Source organism: Chanodichthys erythropterus, chromosome 9 (assembly GCF_024489055.1).
Source record: "Chanodichthys erythropterus isolate Z2021 chromosome 9, ASM2448905v1, whole genome shotgun sequence".
Lineage (NCBI taxonomy): Eukaryota > Metazoa > Chordata > Actinopteri > Cypriniformes > Xenocyprididae > Chanodichthys > Chanodichthys erythropterus.
In genome coordinates, this window is record NC_090229.1 from 19302698 (window position 1) to 19318484 (window position 15787).

The window sequence follows — 15787 nt, forward strand, 5'->3', positions numbered from 1 at the left end:
TATATATATAATAATAATAATAATATATGTTAGTAGTCGTTAAATATTAATAAATAATAAAATATATTATTATTACTATTATTATTATTATTATTATTAAATAATAATTTGATTTAACAATAATTATTAATTACAATTTAATAATAATAATTTAAATTTAACCATTTGAATAAATGCATTTATGATGACAAATTGTGATATAAATTATATTATTCACAGTAGTAGCAGTAGTATGTTTATATAGAGCTTTTCAGTTTAGTCCTAAACCTGGAAAAGAATCTGGATGTTCTCTAATTCATGAGTTGTGGGTTTTAAGAAATATAGTTTCAATTCACGAGTAAAATAAGATCTGTGATTTAAATGACTTTAAGAGATCTTCGCATATAGATCTACAACATAAATTACACATTGCTACACCTCAAATGGTGTTCAAAAATGGTGGGGGGCTTTTAAAAAGAGTTACAAACAACAACTTCAATGGTTGTTTGATTCATTGATCCATTATGAATTCTGTTGGGAACTTATGGTGAATTAGCTTTCTGTTTGGCCTACAAATCAAAATCATGGCAGTGCAGCTCTACAACAAACATACCTGTTCATGGCGGCCACCGAAAAGGGTGACCTTGTAGGTTAGAAGAGATTTTTTAGGTCTCACTTAAGTCTTCTAGTCATATTTTTCCAAAAAAGTTATTCATTTCTTTAAGTGTAAAACTTTTAATGAGGAAAAAATGACTGACTGAGTGCACCTCTAAAGAAAAGACGACCAAAATTCGATTTAGAGAAAGTGTACACGGAAACTGAATAGATCTTATGAACAATTAGATTTCTTTCTTCCTCAGACGACCTTGCTGATAGTTTAACTAAATCAGATCAAACTGCAATACAGACTTGGTCATTTTGTTCCTCACAAAATGGAGGAAAAAAAAAAAAAAAAAAAAAAGAGTTAGATTTGGGTTTCCTTTCATTTAAACTGTGACTCTCTCTGTGTGAAAGCTATATAAGAGAAAACCAATCATAAACCTTTACACTGTCTTTGGCAGCACTGTTAAGATGAACTGAGCCCTTTCTTCAGCTCGTCCTATAGCTTCATTTTTCTGCCTCTCTTCACAGAGCAAAACACTTCCTTCTGCCTCTCTTCAGAGCTGTAAAATGGGCTAGCGCTGCGTCGCTGAGCGAGAAAAACATAACACGAGCTGCCGTGCATCAGTCTAGCTGACGGTTGATGCGTTTTCCACACCAACAGCCCAGATTTCGCCTTGGGATAATATATCTTGTCACTTAGTCAGGGTGCAGGATTATAGCCCATCAAACAGTGCATCCTCAACTCTAGCTGAGCTGACTCACAGCAGAAAACAGGCCTCCCAGCCACTGTCCATTAAAGACATCTATACTAGCTGACACCTCCCCACCATAATGACACGATACCGCAATCCAATGCATCTTTCAAGTCCTCTGAATGACGAACTTGACGAACATGAGAAAAAGCCAACTACTTTACTTCTTTTGAGTTTCATTATTTTCTACGCTGGGTGAATTATTAGATGCCAAGAGCAAGAAAGAAGAAAAAAAAGAATCGTTCACCCAAAAATGAAAGTTTTGTGATTATTCACTCACTCTCATGTTGTTCCAAAGCAGTACGCTGCCTTTTTATGGAATACATTATTTTTCCATACAACAATAGTTCATGGTGATTATGGCATGCGGAGCTCCAGTGAATAAAAGAAAAATCCATGACTGGTGCGCTATATTCTTCAGAAACCATATCATAGCTTTGTGTGAGAAACAAATTTAAGTCATTATTCACACATTCAGAAGATGTGTGTCATACCCAAATATGAAATCAAATTGCACTACCGTTTAAAAGTTTGGGATATTTTTTTTTTCAAGTTTTTGAAATTAGAATTTATTTGATCAAACATGCAGTAAAAGTAGTAATATTGTGAAATATTTGTACAATTTAAAATAACTCTTTTCTATTTTAATGTACTTTAAAATGTAATTTATTCCTGTGATGGCAAAGCTGAATTTTTTAGCATTATTACTCCAGTGTTCAGTGTCACATGATCCTTCAGAAATCATTCTAATATGCTGATTTGGTGCTCAATAAACATTTCTTATTATTATGAATGTTAAAAACAGTTGTGCTGCATAATATTTTTGTGGAAACCATGTGATACATTTTTTCAGGATTCTTTGATGAATGATTAAAAAAAAAAACAAAAAAAAAAAAACAGTAAAGACATTCATAAAAAAAAAAATATATATCAGTCTCTTTTGATCAATTGGATGCATCCTTGCTTAATAAAATTATTAACTTCTTTCTAAAATAATTTTAAACTGTATTGCATGTGGAATGAGAAGTGAGAGACTAAGTTGCGTGGTGTTTTCCAGTAAATAATACCCTAAATTCGAGTCTACTTCTCTCATCATACAACTTCAGAAAACTCAATATATTGTGTACAAGTCATATGGACTACTTTTATCATTGTTTTATGCTGGTTTTTGGTACTTTTGTACTTTCTACAAAATATTGCTTTTGTTTTCCACACAAAAAGTAACATATAAGTAAATAAAAAGAATTTTCATTTTTGGTTGAACTATCAGTTTAAATGCTGTTATAAAATGGTTAGTTCCTGTCCTTGATTCTGATTGGTCAATAGCTGTGTTTTATTCACGATAAAACGCAGTTATGACCATTTCACCCAAAGGTTCTGTGTATCACTACACAACACCCTTAGCAACCACTCTTAGCAACGTAACGTTTTTTTCTCAATTGATATTGTTCATTGAAGCTTACTGTATCATGTGAATTGTGAGAAAGAGGGAGCGAGGGAGCGAGTTTATTACCTGCATTCAGATTTAGTATTTTATTTCAGGTCAGTCCTATGTATCATAAGAAAAAAAAATCTGTTTAAATGTCCACTGCAATATCTTGTCCTTTTAACAGTTAAGGGTTTTTCCCACGACTGACAGTGCTAGTCAAAGCATTTGTCAGTTGCATCTTATTCCAAGTTCACAACAGTTCAGTCTTTTCAATTTTAAAGTCTTCGCTACTGACTGATACACTCATAAAGACAGTCTTTGCCGCCATCTAACGGTGTAAGAATGTAACTTCTGTTGCTGTTCACGGTCAGGGACTACTTTTTCTGGAGGTAGGAAGGCTTTTAGTGATTTTACTTCATGAAAGTTTCAATGATACATATATTTTTTGGCTTTAATATTTGTATTGTGTGGTAACCGTTTTATAAAAGCAATAAGGTCCGCTTTGCATTGTGCCTAACAACGCCCTTCAGCCATGACTTATTCACGATACAGCACAGCCTCTCGTACCTTATTGCTTACTTAATACACCCTGTCAAGTCACAAATAATTACTAATGAAATTGGTTAGCACAGCATAAATAGCCTTAGCCTGGCTGACAATGAAAAAGGTCAGACAAGGTCAGACAATCATAGCACAAATTGTGAGATCTTTAACATGATGAGAACAGAAATGTCCTGGTGTGCCATAAATTTAGAAAATAAATACAGAACTTCCTCAGATGCAACATAAACCAAAATAAAACTGGCTTGCAGGGCTACTCAGTAAGAAATCTCATTCAAAAGTGTGTCAAAGATATCAAGACAAGGTCATTCAATCACCACCTGCTGACAAGGCGAAAATACGTTTTCTAGAAGCAGCACGCCTTTTATGAGGCATACGGTAGCTCAAATACTCTATAAAATGACATTTAATAGTGTAGGTTTGGAAAAGTACTTCTCATAACCTTTCAGCAATATAAGGTAATATTTGGCATTGCAGTGTTGCCTTTAAAAAGTAAATCTTGTACTTATTTAGAAAACAAATACAGCACTTATTACAAGTAATTGTGCATGTGGTGGTTTGGGTACATTCTGTAATAATTTCAAAATAAACCCCACTCTATTTTGGGGCATGTTCTAAAAACTGTACAAATAATTATAAGGTCAGGAAATGTATTCAAATTTCTAGGCTAATTTCCATGCTAATATAATTTGCTCTGTGGCCACATGGGATTCATCCAGTTTTGAAATGACTCTGCTGTCATTACGCACAAGGATGAAACTGCCAGTCAGAGTAGACTGAGAGTCTGAGAGAACGTTATCAAATCAAACAAACTGTCAGTGCAGTCAATGCCCTTGTCAATGCATCAGAGAAAGTTTGATAGTTTAGGGAACAAGATGCAGAGCAGTGGAGGAAGTAGGACTCACATCCGCTGAGAAAATAACTGTATAAATTAATCTCACGTCAACATGATAATGATTTGGTTTCTTGGCATGCTAGTTAGCGATCGATGTAGTTTACTTGGTGCTCTGTGAATTCATTTAATCAAAATCTGTCAAATCTATAATAAATCTATATATAATAACTGTCAGTTTCTGTTCACACTTTCAGGCAAGATTTACGGCTTTATCTGTAACATGCCTCTATATATATATATATATCAGAGGATGTTAATCGATAGTCTTTACGTTTGTTAAAGTAATCAGTTCGCATAATTTCAATTTATTTTTGAAAGAATAGCCTACTGATATTTTTATTTATTATAGTGTAAAAAATACTTCTGGCATACATTTAAATTGACGCCATGGTGTTTTTTATTTGTAGTGTCTGATTTAGATCTGTGTCGTAAACTGATACGTTTAAAGGTGAAGTATGTTGTTTCTATGACACTAGCGGCACCTAGTGGACTGATACAGCATATTTTGCAAACACACCTTTCGCATGCTGCGCCTCCGTCGACTCAAACATCACAAAAGCTTACGGTTGCTTGTGAAGGCACGTCTCAACAGGTAAATAGGCTACTCAATAACAGAGTAACATATTAGACATACTTTTCGCTGTGTTGCTATGTGTCATGAGTAAGCAGCTGATTAAGCGATTATTAGCTATAAACCCATTCAACGTAACTGAATCACATTTTTTTACATGACGCACCACCCAGCATACCCGGTTAAAAAGTCACTGCTCGCCACTGATATTATATTATATTATATTATATTATATTATATATTAAAAGTGTCCTTTAGTGAAAACACAAACATTTAAAAAATGGTGTCACAGATGTAAAAGTTAGAGGTTTGTACAACCTAAGGTTGAGTAAAGGATGACAAAGTTCATTTTTGTTTGAACTGTTCCTCTACATAGGATTAAACATAAAAAGTACTAAATATTTTCAATAAAAGAGCTGACTTAGAACAAAAATGAATTTAATAATGTTGCTACACTGCAGTGCTGACTAATTGTTTTCTGTTATTTTAGAACCACATCAAGGCCTCTATTACATTGAGGGATTAAAAATAAGAATGTCCCAAAGGTTTGGGCCCAATCTCAGAGATATTCAGATCTGTCACTTGCCCTTTTGCGCCAGTGCATATAATATACTGTACATCTTACTGCAAATAGGAAAAAAAACAAAAACAATTTAATTTAATTGTTATATATTAATTTTTTTTTAATTATTATTAAAAAGCATTTATAAAGGTAAAATAACACTAAATAAAAATAATTTCTTTTTTTTCTGACCTATATATACTTTTATGACCCAGTTTAATTTTTTTTTAAAAAACTTTTTATTCAGCAAGACACATTAAATTGGTCAAAATAAATAAATGTGGTTCTATGCTCTAAAATAGCATTACGACCCACGTTACTTGTATTTGTGTTGTTGCACTGTTTCTTCTCTCTCCCTTTTCTTTTTTGTTCTGTCTTTGACTTCTGATGATGGGGTGTACAACCATCACTGGCTGTTCAGTGGAGATGTGGTCTTTATAGGGATGCCGCAAGCACACGACGAAGAGCTAACTGTGATCCTGTTGAGAGCTCCTGGATCCCTCTTCTGGCTGTTGATCAAACTTGTGAAGTCCAAACAAAAGTTGTTTGGATTGTTACACATGTGGATCATGTTCAATTATGTTAAAAATATGTTAAAAGTTCTCGGAGCGTAGGGGTGTCCTGCCTCTCTATTTTGGTGAACTTGTTTGTACTTTGTTTTTGACAGGCAGTTAGGTAAGCCTACAGTATTTTATTTTACCATTTGATTAGGTTATTTAATTTATCCCATTTTCTTTTTACATTAGTTTTGTTTGTTATTTCAGCCTTTGGTCATCCTGAAGACATGCTCCTTATTCCATTGCTTATTTCTTAATTTAACAGTTTTATCTGCTTAGTTCCTGTGTACCTGTTTGGTTATTGACCGGAGTGATTCTTGTTGATTTCACTTCCACAATCTATTTTTTTTATTATGCCCTTTACAGTGTTTTGTCTATACCCCTAGATCAGGTGCATAATAATAAGGGTTCCTTAAATCTGGCTCTGAATCATCCCTAATCAAAACACCTGAACATGCTAATCAATGGCTGAATCTGAAATCACATACTTCCCTACTATATAGTGGGCAAAAAACAACATATGACAAAAGAAGTACATCTGAATTCACAGTACTCATAAAAGAGTAGGCAAAAAGTATCTGGATGACCTACTACTTCCGGTGAGATTCTGAAGTGCGCATACGATGGACACTTTACTATCCCGTTAGGCCACGGGAGAGGCTTTATGAATGGCAGTGAAGCGACACAACATACTTTTTTTAGTGGTCATGAAGTAATTCATTTATTCAAAATAAGTACCTACTACCTACTCAAGAGAGCATGCGATTTCGGATGCAGCCACTGTCTTTCAGAATAACAGGTAGGTGAGTTTGATCAGGGTTTCAGCAGGTCAGCAGCCCTTCAGGGCCAGGTTTGAGAAACCCTGTTCTAAACAATCATGGTTTCAATTTTTCATTACCGATAGAAATAAGAAATGTTATTTGTGCTGCAAATCAGCATATTAAAATGATTTCTAAAGTAACACTTAAGACTGGAATAATGGCTGCTGAAAATTCAGCTGTGCCATCACATGAATAAATTACGCTTTAAACTTGTTTGTTTATTTATTTATTTAAATAAATGCAGCCTTAGAGACATTAAGAGACTTTGACAGGTAAGTAACAATCTGAACTACAAATCTGACTGGGCCAGCAGAAAAATCCTTATTGTTGAGCTCTGCAAGTCTGTTTTGTTCATTAAGAAATTGGATGATCTTTGTGTGGTTTGCAACAAGGTAAACACCTTACTGAGTCAAAAAAGCGGGCATGTTGCATTATCCCCCCTGTCAAAGCAGTAATGTTTACAGTTTGTCTGTGAAACTGAAAGATTCACAGAGAAGCTCCAGTGAGGAAAACATACCTGAGGGAGGGCTCCCTGGGCTCTCTTCCAAGGGTCCGGTCAATAGAGGCCTCCAGGGGAGAGGGCAGCAGGTTGAGGCATGATGCAAGGGATTGACTGGAATCCTCCCGTGAGGCTATAATAGCAAATCAAGGGGGAAAAAAGCTTATGAATAAAAACACACTTCACCTTTCTTCATTTCCTTGAAATAAATGATTTATTTTTTATTTTGAAGACATTTTTGTACAACAAACAAAATGTAGTACTTTGTCTGGTCATCCCTTGTCCAATGTGTAATATGGGTCCTGAAGTAAAACCAGCTGGAAACCACTGATCTAGGGGAAGTTCATGCCAAAATGACTTCATGCACAGGCGCTGCAATATTTACTTCTCTTGCAAAAAAAAAAGCTTTAGCAAATATCAGCAATGACATCCGCAGTGTTTATCTGTCTACAGGCTTTGCCTGTGGTGCACGTTAACGTGTAGCGTCGTATGTGCTGATGTAACTCCCCCCGAAAAATATCAGAACATTTGGAAAATTAAGATGACTACATGACTAATCCACAATTGCATGCATGCATAACTTTATGGTGTAATATTTTACAAGGTATTAAAATCTGAAGTCTTATTCAGCTAAAGTTGGAGGCACGGGGAGGGGTAATAAGGTCTCGTCTTTTTTTTTTTATCTACGGCAAAAATCATTTCTTCAAGCGACGTAGCTATTATAAGAATGTGTAATCACTATAACAAGATATTCAGAGATTTAACAGCATGAATATGAATGAGAAACAAATGCCATAATACATGTTGCAGAGTCTGAAGTAAAATGAGAGAGCAACTGGAGTTTGGAAAAAAACATACCATGGTGAGGTCGCTGGTCATCAGAAAGGTCGAGATCCAGCATCAGGTCATCCTCATCCAACTCAGATGAGCCAAGGTTATTCAAAACATCCTGGAAAATTAGGGGGGGGAAAAAAAAGAAAAAACTATGATGCAAAGGTCAAAATATAACATTTTTGCTCTCAATGAGGATGGTCCAGTGTCTATTTTACATTGTATGCCATCTTTTTCCAACAAATGGTGTGATGTAGTTACAAATGTATTCATATATGTAATTAATTATACAGAATATAGTACATATACAATTAGAATGCATTATTTCTAGCAATTTTACAAAACTTAGATTTACTTAAATTTAAAAATATTATAATTGTAAATATATTTTATCAAAAATTGATACAGTATGCTTATATTTGTTCACTAAATTGTTCACCAAATTAGTTTCACTATATATAATTTAGTGAAAAAAATGCATATATATATATATATATATATATATATATATATATATATATATATATATATATATATATATATATATATATATATATATATATATTATATTATATTATATATATATGCATACTGTATCAATTTTTTGTGGTGAGGCCAGTGAAAATGTTAATATGAGGGCAAGTAAACATCTAATGAAAAAAAATCTTACTGTTGAGACCAATACAAGATTGGTATTTTACTAGTTATGATATTTAATGTATCTATTTTGCAGTAAGCAGTGACTAATGACATTCTTAAATTCAGTCCAAACCTCCAGCTGCGTGTCATGGTCTGTTTGTTAAAGCATGATGACAAAAGAGGATTTAATCTGATTCAAAGACGCCTCCACAGAAACTCTTCCTCACATCTGACTAAATGGCACCCAAAAAAACAACCACCAAAAAAACAACAAAAAACACTGCACTCAAGAAGCAGAAAACCTGGATATAACACAATCCAAAGTAGGCCTCCGGGTGATGCTTTTCAAAGTGTCATACTGCCATCTTGTGCCCAATATGAAGAAAACCTCTTAAGATTGAAAAAAACCCAAAACAAAACAACAACAAAAAATCAAGGTTGTTTATTCTATCAAACAAGCCGGACACGGAAAAGCTCTAATATGGAGTATTTGAGGATAATCTTATTTAAAAGTGTATGTAAAGGACAAAAAGGCAAAAGCACAGCTATTATGTCCTATTAAAGTGGAGAAGCGCAGCTCTGTGGTTAATTAAGAAGGACAGAACAAAGGACTGGATAGTGCATCAGAACAGAAAAGTGCCTTAACTTTGACTTTGCTAGAAATTAAAGGGTCACTGGGCACCTAATTAAGACTCTCAGGATATGAAATGGCATGGCCTCTGTGAAATATTACTATGCCAAATGACAAAATTAACATAATACATCACTACTGTAACAATCTCAGTGTAATACTGATGAAGTTAACGTCCTTAATCGGCAACCTGTTCAGACACTTATCTAGATATATTAAAGAAGAACAAGGTGTCAAGGTTCATAAATGTCCTTGTGAACATAAATGTTATTTTTGTGCATAATCATGTAAGCAGTCTCAATCAATGATCACTACCCATAGACACAGACATTGACAACAGGAGCTCAAAGGACAAAAACTTCCAGGGCTCAATAAAAATGGCCACATGAAAAGAAAAAAAGAAAATGATGAGATGGTCTTTTTTTTCCCAAGCGTTTATTTCTAAGGGATTGAGAAGGTGTCAGAGAGCTGACATTTGGTATGACTCACTCTCCATCTCCCGATGTTCAGATTGATTTTTCTGATCTTTTCATGTCAGTGTCAGAAGAAAACATGCTTTACTCATTAATGAAATATCCTGTGGCCCTTGACAAAAGGCTCAAAACAGTTCAATGCCAATGTAAACAACTTTTCCTCCCTTGGTATTTCAGAAACCGCTTTAAAAAAAGAATACATAAAAACACTATTTAAGGAGACAATCTAACAGGTTACACATTTGCAGGTTATGCAATGATACAGCCTCTAAGACACATTTAGAATCAATCTGTGCTGCTGCCAGAAAGTTTTAGGAGGTGTCAAATATATCCTAGGAAATTACCTGAGCAGACCTCGGGTCACCCGCACACAGGATCCAAAGTGAGACGCGTTAAGACCATGTGCCTCTTGACACAGTGATAAGATGGTAGGGAGAAATGGTAAGAATGATATTGAGATTCAAACCTATTTTTTCCAACATGAGCACCAAGACTCAATGTGTTGTCATGGCTCCAACGAGGTTCATCAAATCACGGGTTTATCAAATTAATCAATTGATGTATGAGCATCCTGAATTTATTCGTTGTTTAAGGGACACTTTACACAGAAGTAGCGATTTGATATTGTTTGTATATTTACATGTTAACCCTTTGATGCACAACATGGGTCAAAAATGACCCGGTTGAGTTTTTATTTTCTATATCTTTGCAAGAAATTATTTTAATCATTCAGTATTCCAGGTATTCCTCAATTAACTTGTTTTTGATCATCACAAATCCTCATTTTAATTTTTTCTTTCTTACTTTTTTAATAAAAATCATTTTTGTATCACTACCCTTCTAATGCGCAACATGGGTCAAAAATTACCCGTATTCATTTCCTATGTAATGTCATGACTGAGTGTTTCTTTGCTGAATCTTTAAAAGAAATGTATTTTATCATTCATTTATTCCAGGTATTCCTTAAAAATCTTGTTTTTGATTGTAAAAAATCATTATGTTCATTTTTTCTTTCTTACTTTATAAACAAACACAGTTTTTGTCTGTCTACATCAATTTTACACACATGGGTCAAAAATGACCCGTATTCATTTCCTATGTAATTTCAGTCATGACTGAGTGTTTCTTCTCTGAATCTTTGAGAGAAATTTATTTTATCATTTATTTATTTCAGGTATTACTTAAATATCTTGTTTTTGATTTTCTACAAATATTTATGTTTATTTTTCTTTCTTACTTTATAAACAAACACAGTTTCTACATCAATTTTACACACATGGGTCAAAAATGACCCATATAGAAATCTTTAAGATTTGCAAATTTTTGCAAGTAGGAACATATTTACTGCAGACAACTGTTCATCTGCCACACATTTTACATCTTAACAAGGCTACTTTTGTATATTTGATGGATGTAAGTCTTATTATATTTAATATATTAGGCTATATATTTCATAATTTTTAATTTTTTTGTCATAAATCAATGCAATTGGTCACCCTTTAAGTCTGTCAGTGTTCCTGAAATGTAACAGTTTTGGACAAATACAACATGTGTCAAAAGTGACCCGAATTAGTTATTTTCTATATCGCATATATTACAATAAATTAATTTTATCATTCATTATTCCATCTATTACTCAATAACCAAATCCTTATTTTAATTTAAAAAATTAATTTTAATTAATTCCTTTCTTTTTGAATGAATTTTTTTGAATGTGTGTGTCATTACCTTTCTAAAGGCCAACGTATACTTCACTTTTTATGTGTACGTGAGGGTCAGCATACAGATTTTTGTAACTTTTTATAATTTCCGCCGGATTTCTGTAACTGTGTATGTGCAACCCTGCACATACACATTTAAATTGCGTTTGACTGTTCGCAAAGTACACTTTCAGCTTTTTTTACAGTGATGTCATCATCCACCTCAGTTCTGTTGAGGACCAGCCATTAACACTCTAGATAAAGAAATTCAAAATCACTGTTGATCGATACACTTATTATATATTTTCACTGTTGGACAGAAACCTTGTTCAAAACTGTTACTTTTCAGGAACACTGATAGATGTAAAAGGTGACCAGTAGCATTGGTTTATGACAAAAAATACAAATTATGAAATATAATATACAGCCTATTATATGAAATATAATATGTCTTTCATCCATCAAATATACAAAAGCAGCCATGTTGAGACATGAAATGTGTGGCAGATGAACAGTTGTCTGCAGTAAATATGTTCCTTCTTGCGAAAATTTGCAAAGGTTTCTATATGGGTAATTTTTGACCCATGTGTGTAAAATTGATGTAGAAATACAAAACCTGTGTTTGTTTATGAAAAAAAGAAAGAAAAAATAAACACAATTATTTGTTAAAATCAAAAACAAGATTTTTAAGGAATACCTGGAATAAATAAATGACAAAATACATTTCTTTCAAAGATTCAGCGAAGAAACACTCAGTCATGACTGAAATTACATAGGAAATGAATACGGGTCATTTTTGACCCATGTGTGTAAAATTGATGTAGAAACTGTGTTTGTTTATAAAGTAAGAAAGAAAAATAAACAATTATTTGTAGAAAATCAAAAACAAGATATTTAAGGAATACCTGGAATAAATTAATGATAAAATACATTTCTTTCAAAGATTCAGCAAAGAAACACTCAACCATGATTGAAATTACATAGGAAATGAATACGGGTCATTTTTGACCCATGTGTGTAAAATTGATGTAGACAGACAAAAACTGTGTTTGTTTATAAAGTAAGAAAGAAAAAATGAACATAATAATTTTTGTCAATCAAAAACAAGATATTTAAGGAATACCTGGAATAAATGAATGATAAAATACATTTCTTTTAAAGATTCAGCAAAGAAACACTCAACCATGATTGAAATTACATAGGAAATGAATACGGGTCATTTTTGACCCATGTTGCGCATTAGAAGGGGTTTTCATAGCTTGTGCATCAAAGGGTTAATACTGATTATCATTTATGAAAGTGTTCATGCTATATTCACAATAGGGGCTTTCACACTGAATAGTTCTAGGAACTAGCCACTAGGATAGTTCCCCTGAGAACTAATTTCTCCCCCAGGCCATGTTCCTGGTTGCGTTCGCGCCGGAAATAGGAACTCTAAAGCGGCGTCTTTAAGAGTGGCATTTACAGACGCTAAAAACCGGTGGGTAGTTTGCCGGTGGATGCCGTGATCGGAGCTGTTTGTTGTGTGTTGAGGGTTTAGTGATAACAGAGATGGAATGTAAAAGCATAATTTATGCGACTGAAAGAGCAAAAATTGGGGCTAAGAGAAGAAATCTCCAATTCAACTTTCAATATTGCATATCACTGAGGCGGAGAAAAGAACACAAACCTGCAGACTGGTCTGAACTGGTCTGACTGGACCAATAGAAAAATATCCTTAGCGTTGAGCCCTATAGTAAAGACACAGCTAAATGTAACATTTATTATAATGGGTTTATGTGAAGACTGTTTTAAGTTTACTTAAATTAAAAGTTATTGTATTTTATAAAGCCTAATAAATTTAAAAATTAATAGCTTTCAATAATCTTTAATGGTTAAAGTTGAGGAAAAAAATTATTTCATACAGACATCAGTAGCAGTATTAGTGTCTGTAATACTGGCCTTCACTCATAAAAAGATGCCATTAAACAAATATTTAACAAACCATCTTTATGTTGTTTCTATGTCAATTTGGAGAACACATGTGAAACTGGCATCAGTTGTACAGCTGGTTTGTACTTGCAGGTTTCAATGAGATAACCTAAACAAATAATGGCTCATTTCAAGTCTGGGCCACTTAAGCAAAATAAGGCCTGATTCAATAAGGCAGCATTTCTCGTAGGTGAAACCCATGCAACGGCGTAATTCGCTGCTTAATCACCATAGTACGATGCATTGTTGGAGAAACTAGCTAGTCATGACCGTTATCCTAGTAACTCTGTCGCACCACGCCGGTTTGAGTAGTTACCGATGTCACACAGGTGGTGGAGTAAAAACGTCTATAATTAATTCGTTCTAGATCTAATTCATTTCAGATTATTGCTGTAAAAATGAACATGGCACCTGGAGACTACTTAGCAATTCTTCTTCTGTTGTTTTGCTTTATTTCCAGATTTTTTCTTGATTCAAATTGCAAATTCCTTCTTAGAGCACATATGCACTCTTCAAAAACAGTGCTTTCATTCTCTTGAGAAACTTAAAGTCGTAGAATGGATGTGATGTCCGATTTGTGAATTAATGAGTTAAAATCAATTTAGGCATGAATAAGTGAGTTTTTTTAAGTGTTCCATTTTGAGATATATTATATACATATACACACACACACACACACAGACACATATATACAGTACAGTCCAAAAGTTTGGAACCCCTAAGATTTTTAATGTTTTTAAAAGAAGTTTCATCTGCTCACCAAGGCTACATTTATTTAATTAAAAATACAGTAAAAAAACAGTAATATTGTGAAATATTATTACAATTTAAAATAACTGTGTACTACTTAAATATATTTGACAAAGTAATTTATTCCTGTGATGCAAAGCTGAACTTTCAGCATCATTACTCCAGTCTTCAGTGTCACATGATCCTTCAGAAATCCTTCAGAAATCATTCTAATATGCTGATCTGCTGCTCAATAAACATTTATGATTATTTTCAATGTTGAAAACAGTTGTGTACTTTTTTTTTTCAGCATTCCTTGATGAATAGAAAGTTCAAAAGAACAGCATTTATCTGAAATACAAAGCTTCTGTAGCATTATACACTACCGTTCAAAAGTTTGGGGTCAGTAAGAATTTTTATTTTTATTTTTTTGAAAAGAAATTAAAAGAAGTGAATACTTTTATTCAGCAAGGATGCATTAAATCAATCAAAAGTGGCAGTAAAGACATTTATAATGTTATAAAAGATTAGATTTCAGATAGAAAGTTCAAAAGAACAGTGTTTATTCATCAAATAATCCTGAAAAAAAATATTGTACACAAATATGTTGTACAATGGTACACATTAAATGTTTGTTGAGCAGCAGATCAGCATATAAGAATGATTTTTGAAGGATCATGTGACACTGAAGACTGTAACGATGCTGAAAATTCAGCTTTGCCATCACAGGAATAAATTACTTTGTGAAATATATTCAAATAGAAAACAGTTATTTTAAATTGTAATAATATTTCACAATATTACTGTTTTTACTGTATTTTTAATTTAATAAATGTAGCCTTGGTGAGCAGACGAAACTTCTTTTAAAAACATTAAAAATCTTAGTGGTTCCAAACTTTTGGACTGTACTGTACATACATGCGTACTTGGATTGAAAGATACAGAATGTACTGCATGTTGCTTGCTTATTTTTCTCAAGAGCATGATCTATCTATGCAAGTCCACATGTTATTCTAACAAGAAACTAAACTTCTAACCACAGGTCTAAAGCTGCAGTTCCAATCACACAACTTTGCGTGCCGTTTGCCAATGTTCGTTAGAACTATGGTTTTCAAGAAACACCAAATTTTTGAACCATGCTGGAAACAAACCATAATTAGCTACCAATGCTTTTGGGAAACACACTCCAGTACAGTTTATTCATCAGAAAGACCAAAGTCTCCTGCTATACCTTTGATGGTTTATTGGAAGCTAAATCAATTAGGCTGTATCAAACAAGTACCATCTTGATGCAAATGAAACTGCAGAAGGCAAGGCAAAATTACAGAACAACACTTGAGATTTACAAGCATGTTGGCCAAAGATTACAGAAATTGGAAACTACTGTAGTTCCTCAAATGTTAATGTTTGAAGAACATTAGAAGAGCAGTAAATGGCATGCTTCCCTTGTGAGCAGTAAGCATGACCACAAATTTTCACTGTGACAATAGAACACTTCCTTTTCCAGCATGTCCGTTTACTCAAAGTTATCCGTGTCTGCCTCATAAAAAAAAAAAAAAAAAAAGTTTATGCAAAAAACAAATG

The 15787-nt window shown here is 33.5% G+C and overlaps 1 protein-coding gene across 3 annotated transcripts in view; it reads right to left on the reverse strand.

The window, feature by feature from the left end:
- The window catches only part of ccser1 (coiled-coil serine-rich protein 1), a 95515-nt gene that overhangs the window by 68517 nt on the left and 11211 nt on the right, over nucleotides 1-15787 (reverse strand). For 2 of the 3 annotated variants that reach the window (XM_067394906.1, XM_067394908.1), the window contains exons 4-6: nucleotides 8088-8178; nucleotides 7493-7561; nucleotides 7248-7362 (exon numbers count right to left, since the gene is read on the reverse strand). In XM_067394906.1, coding sequence (XP_067251007.1) covers nucleotides 7248-7362; nucleotides 7493-7561; nucleotides 8088-8178 — 275 coding nt within the window. The remainder of the gene's footprint in view (nucleotides 1-7247; nucleotides 7363-7492; nucleotides 7562-8087; nucleotides 8179-15787) is intronic. The other variant, XM_067394907.1, reaches the window with a different exon arrangement.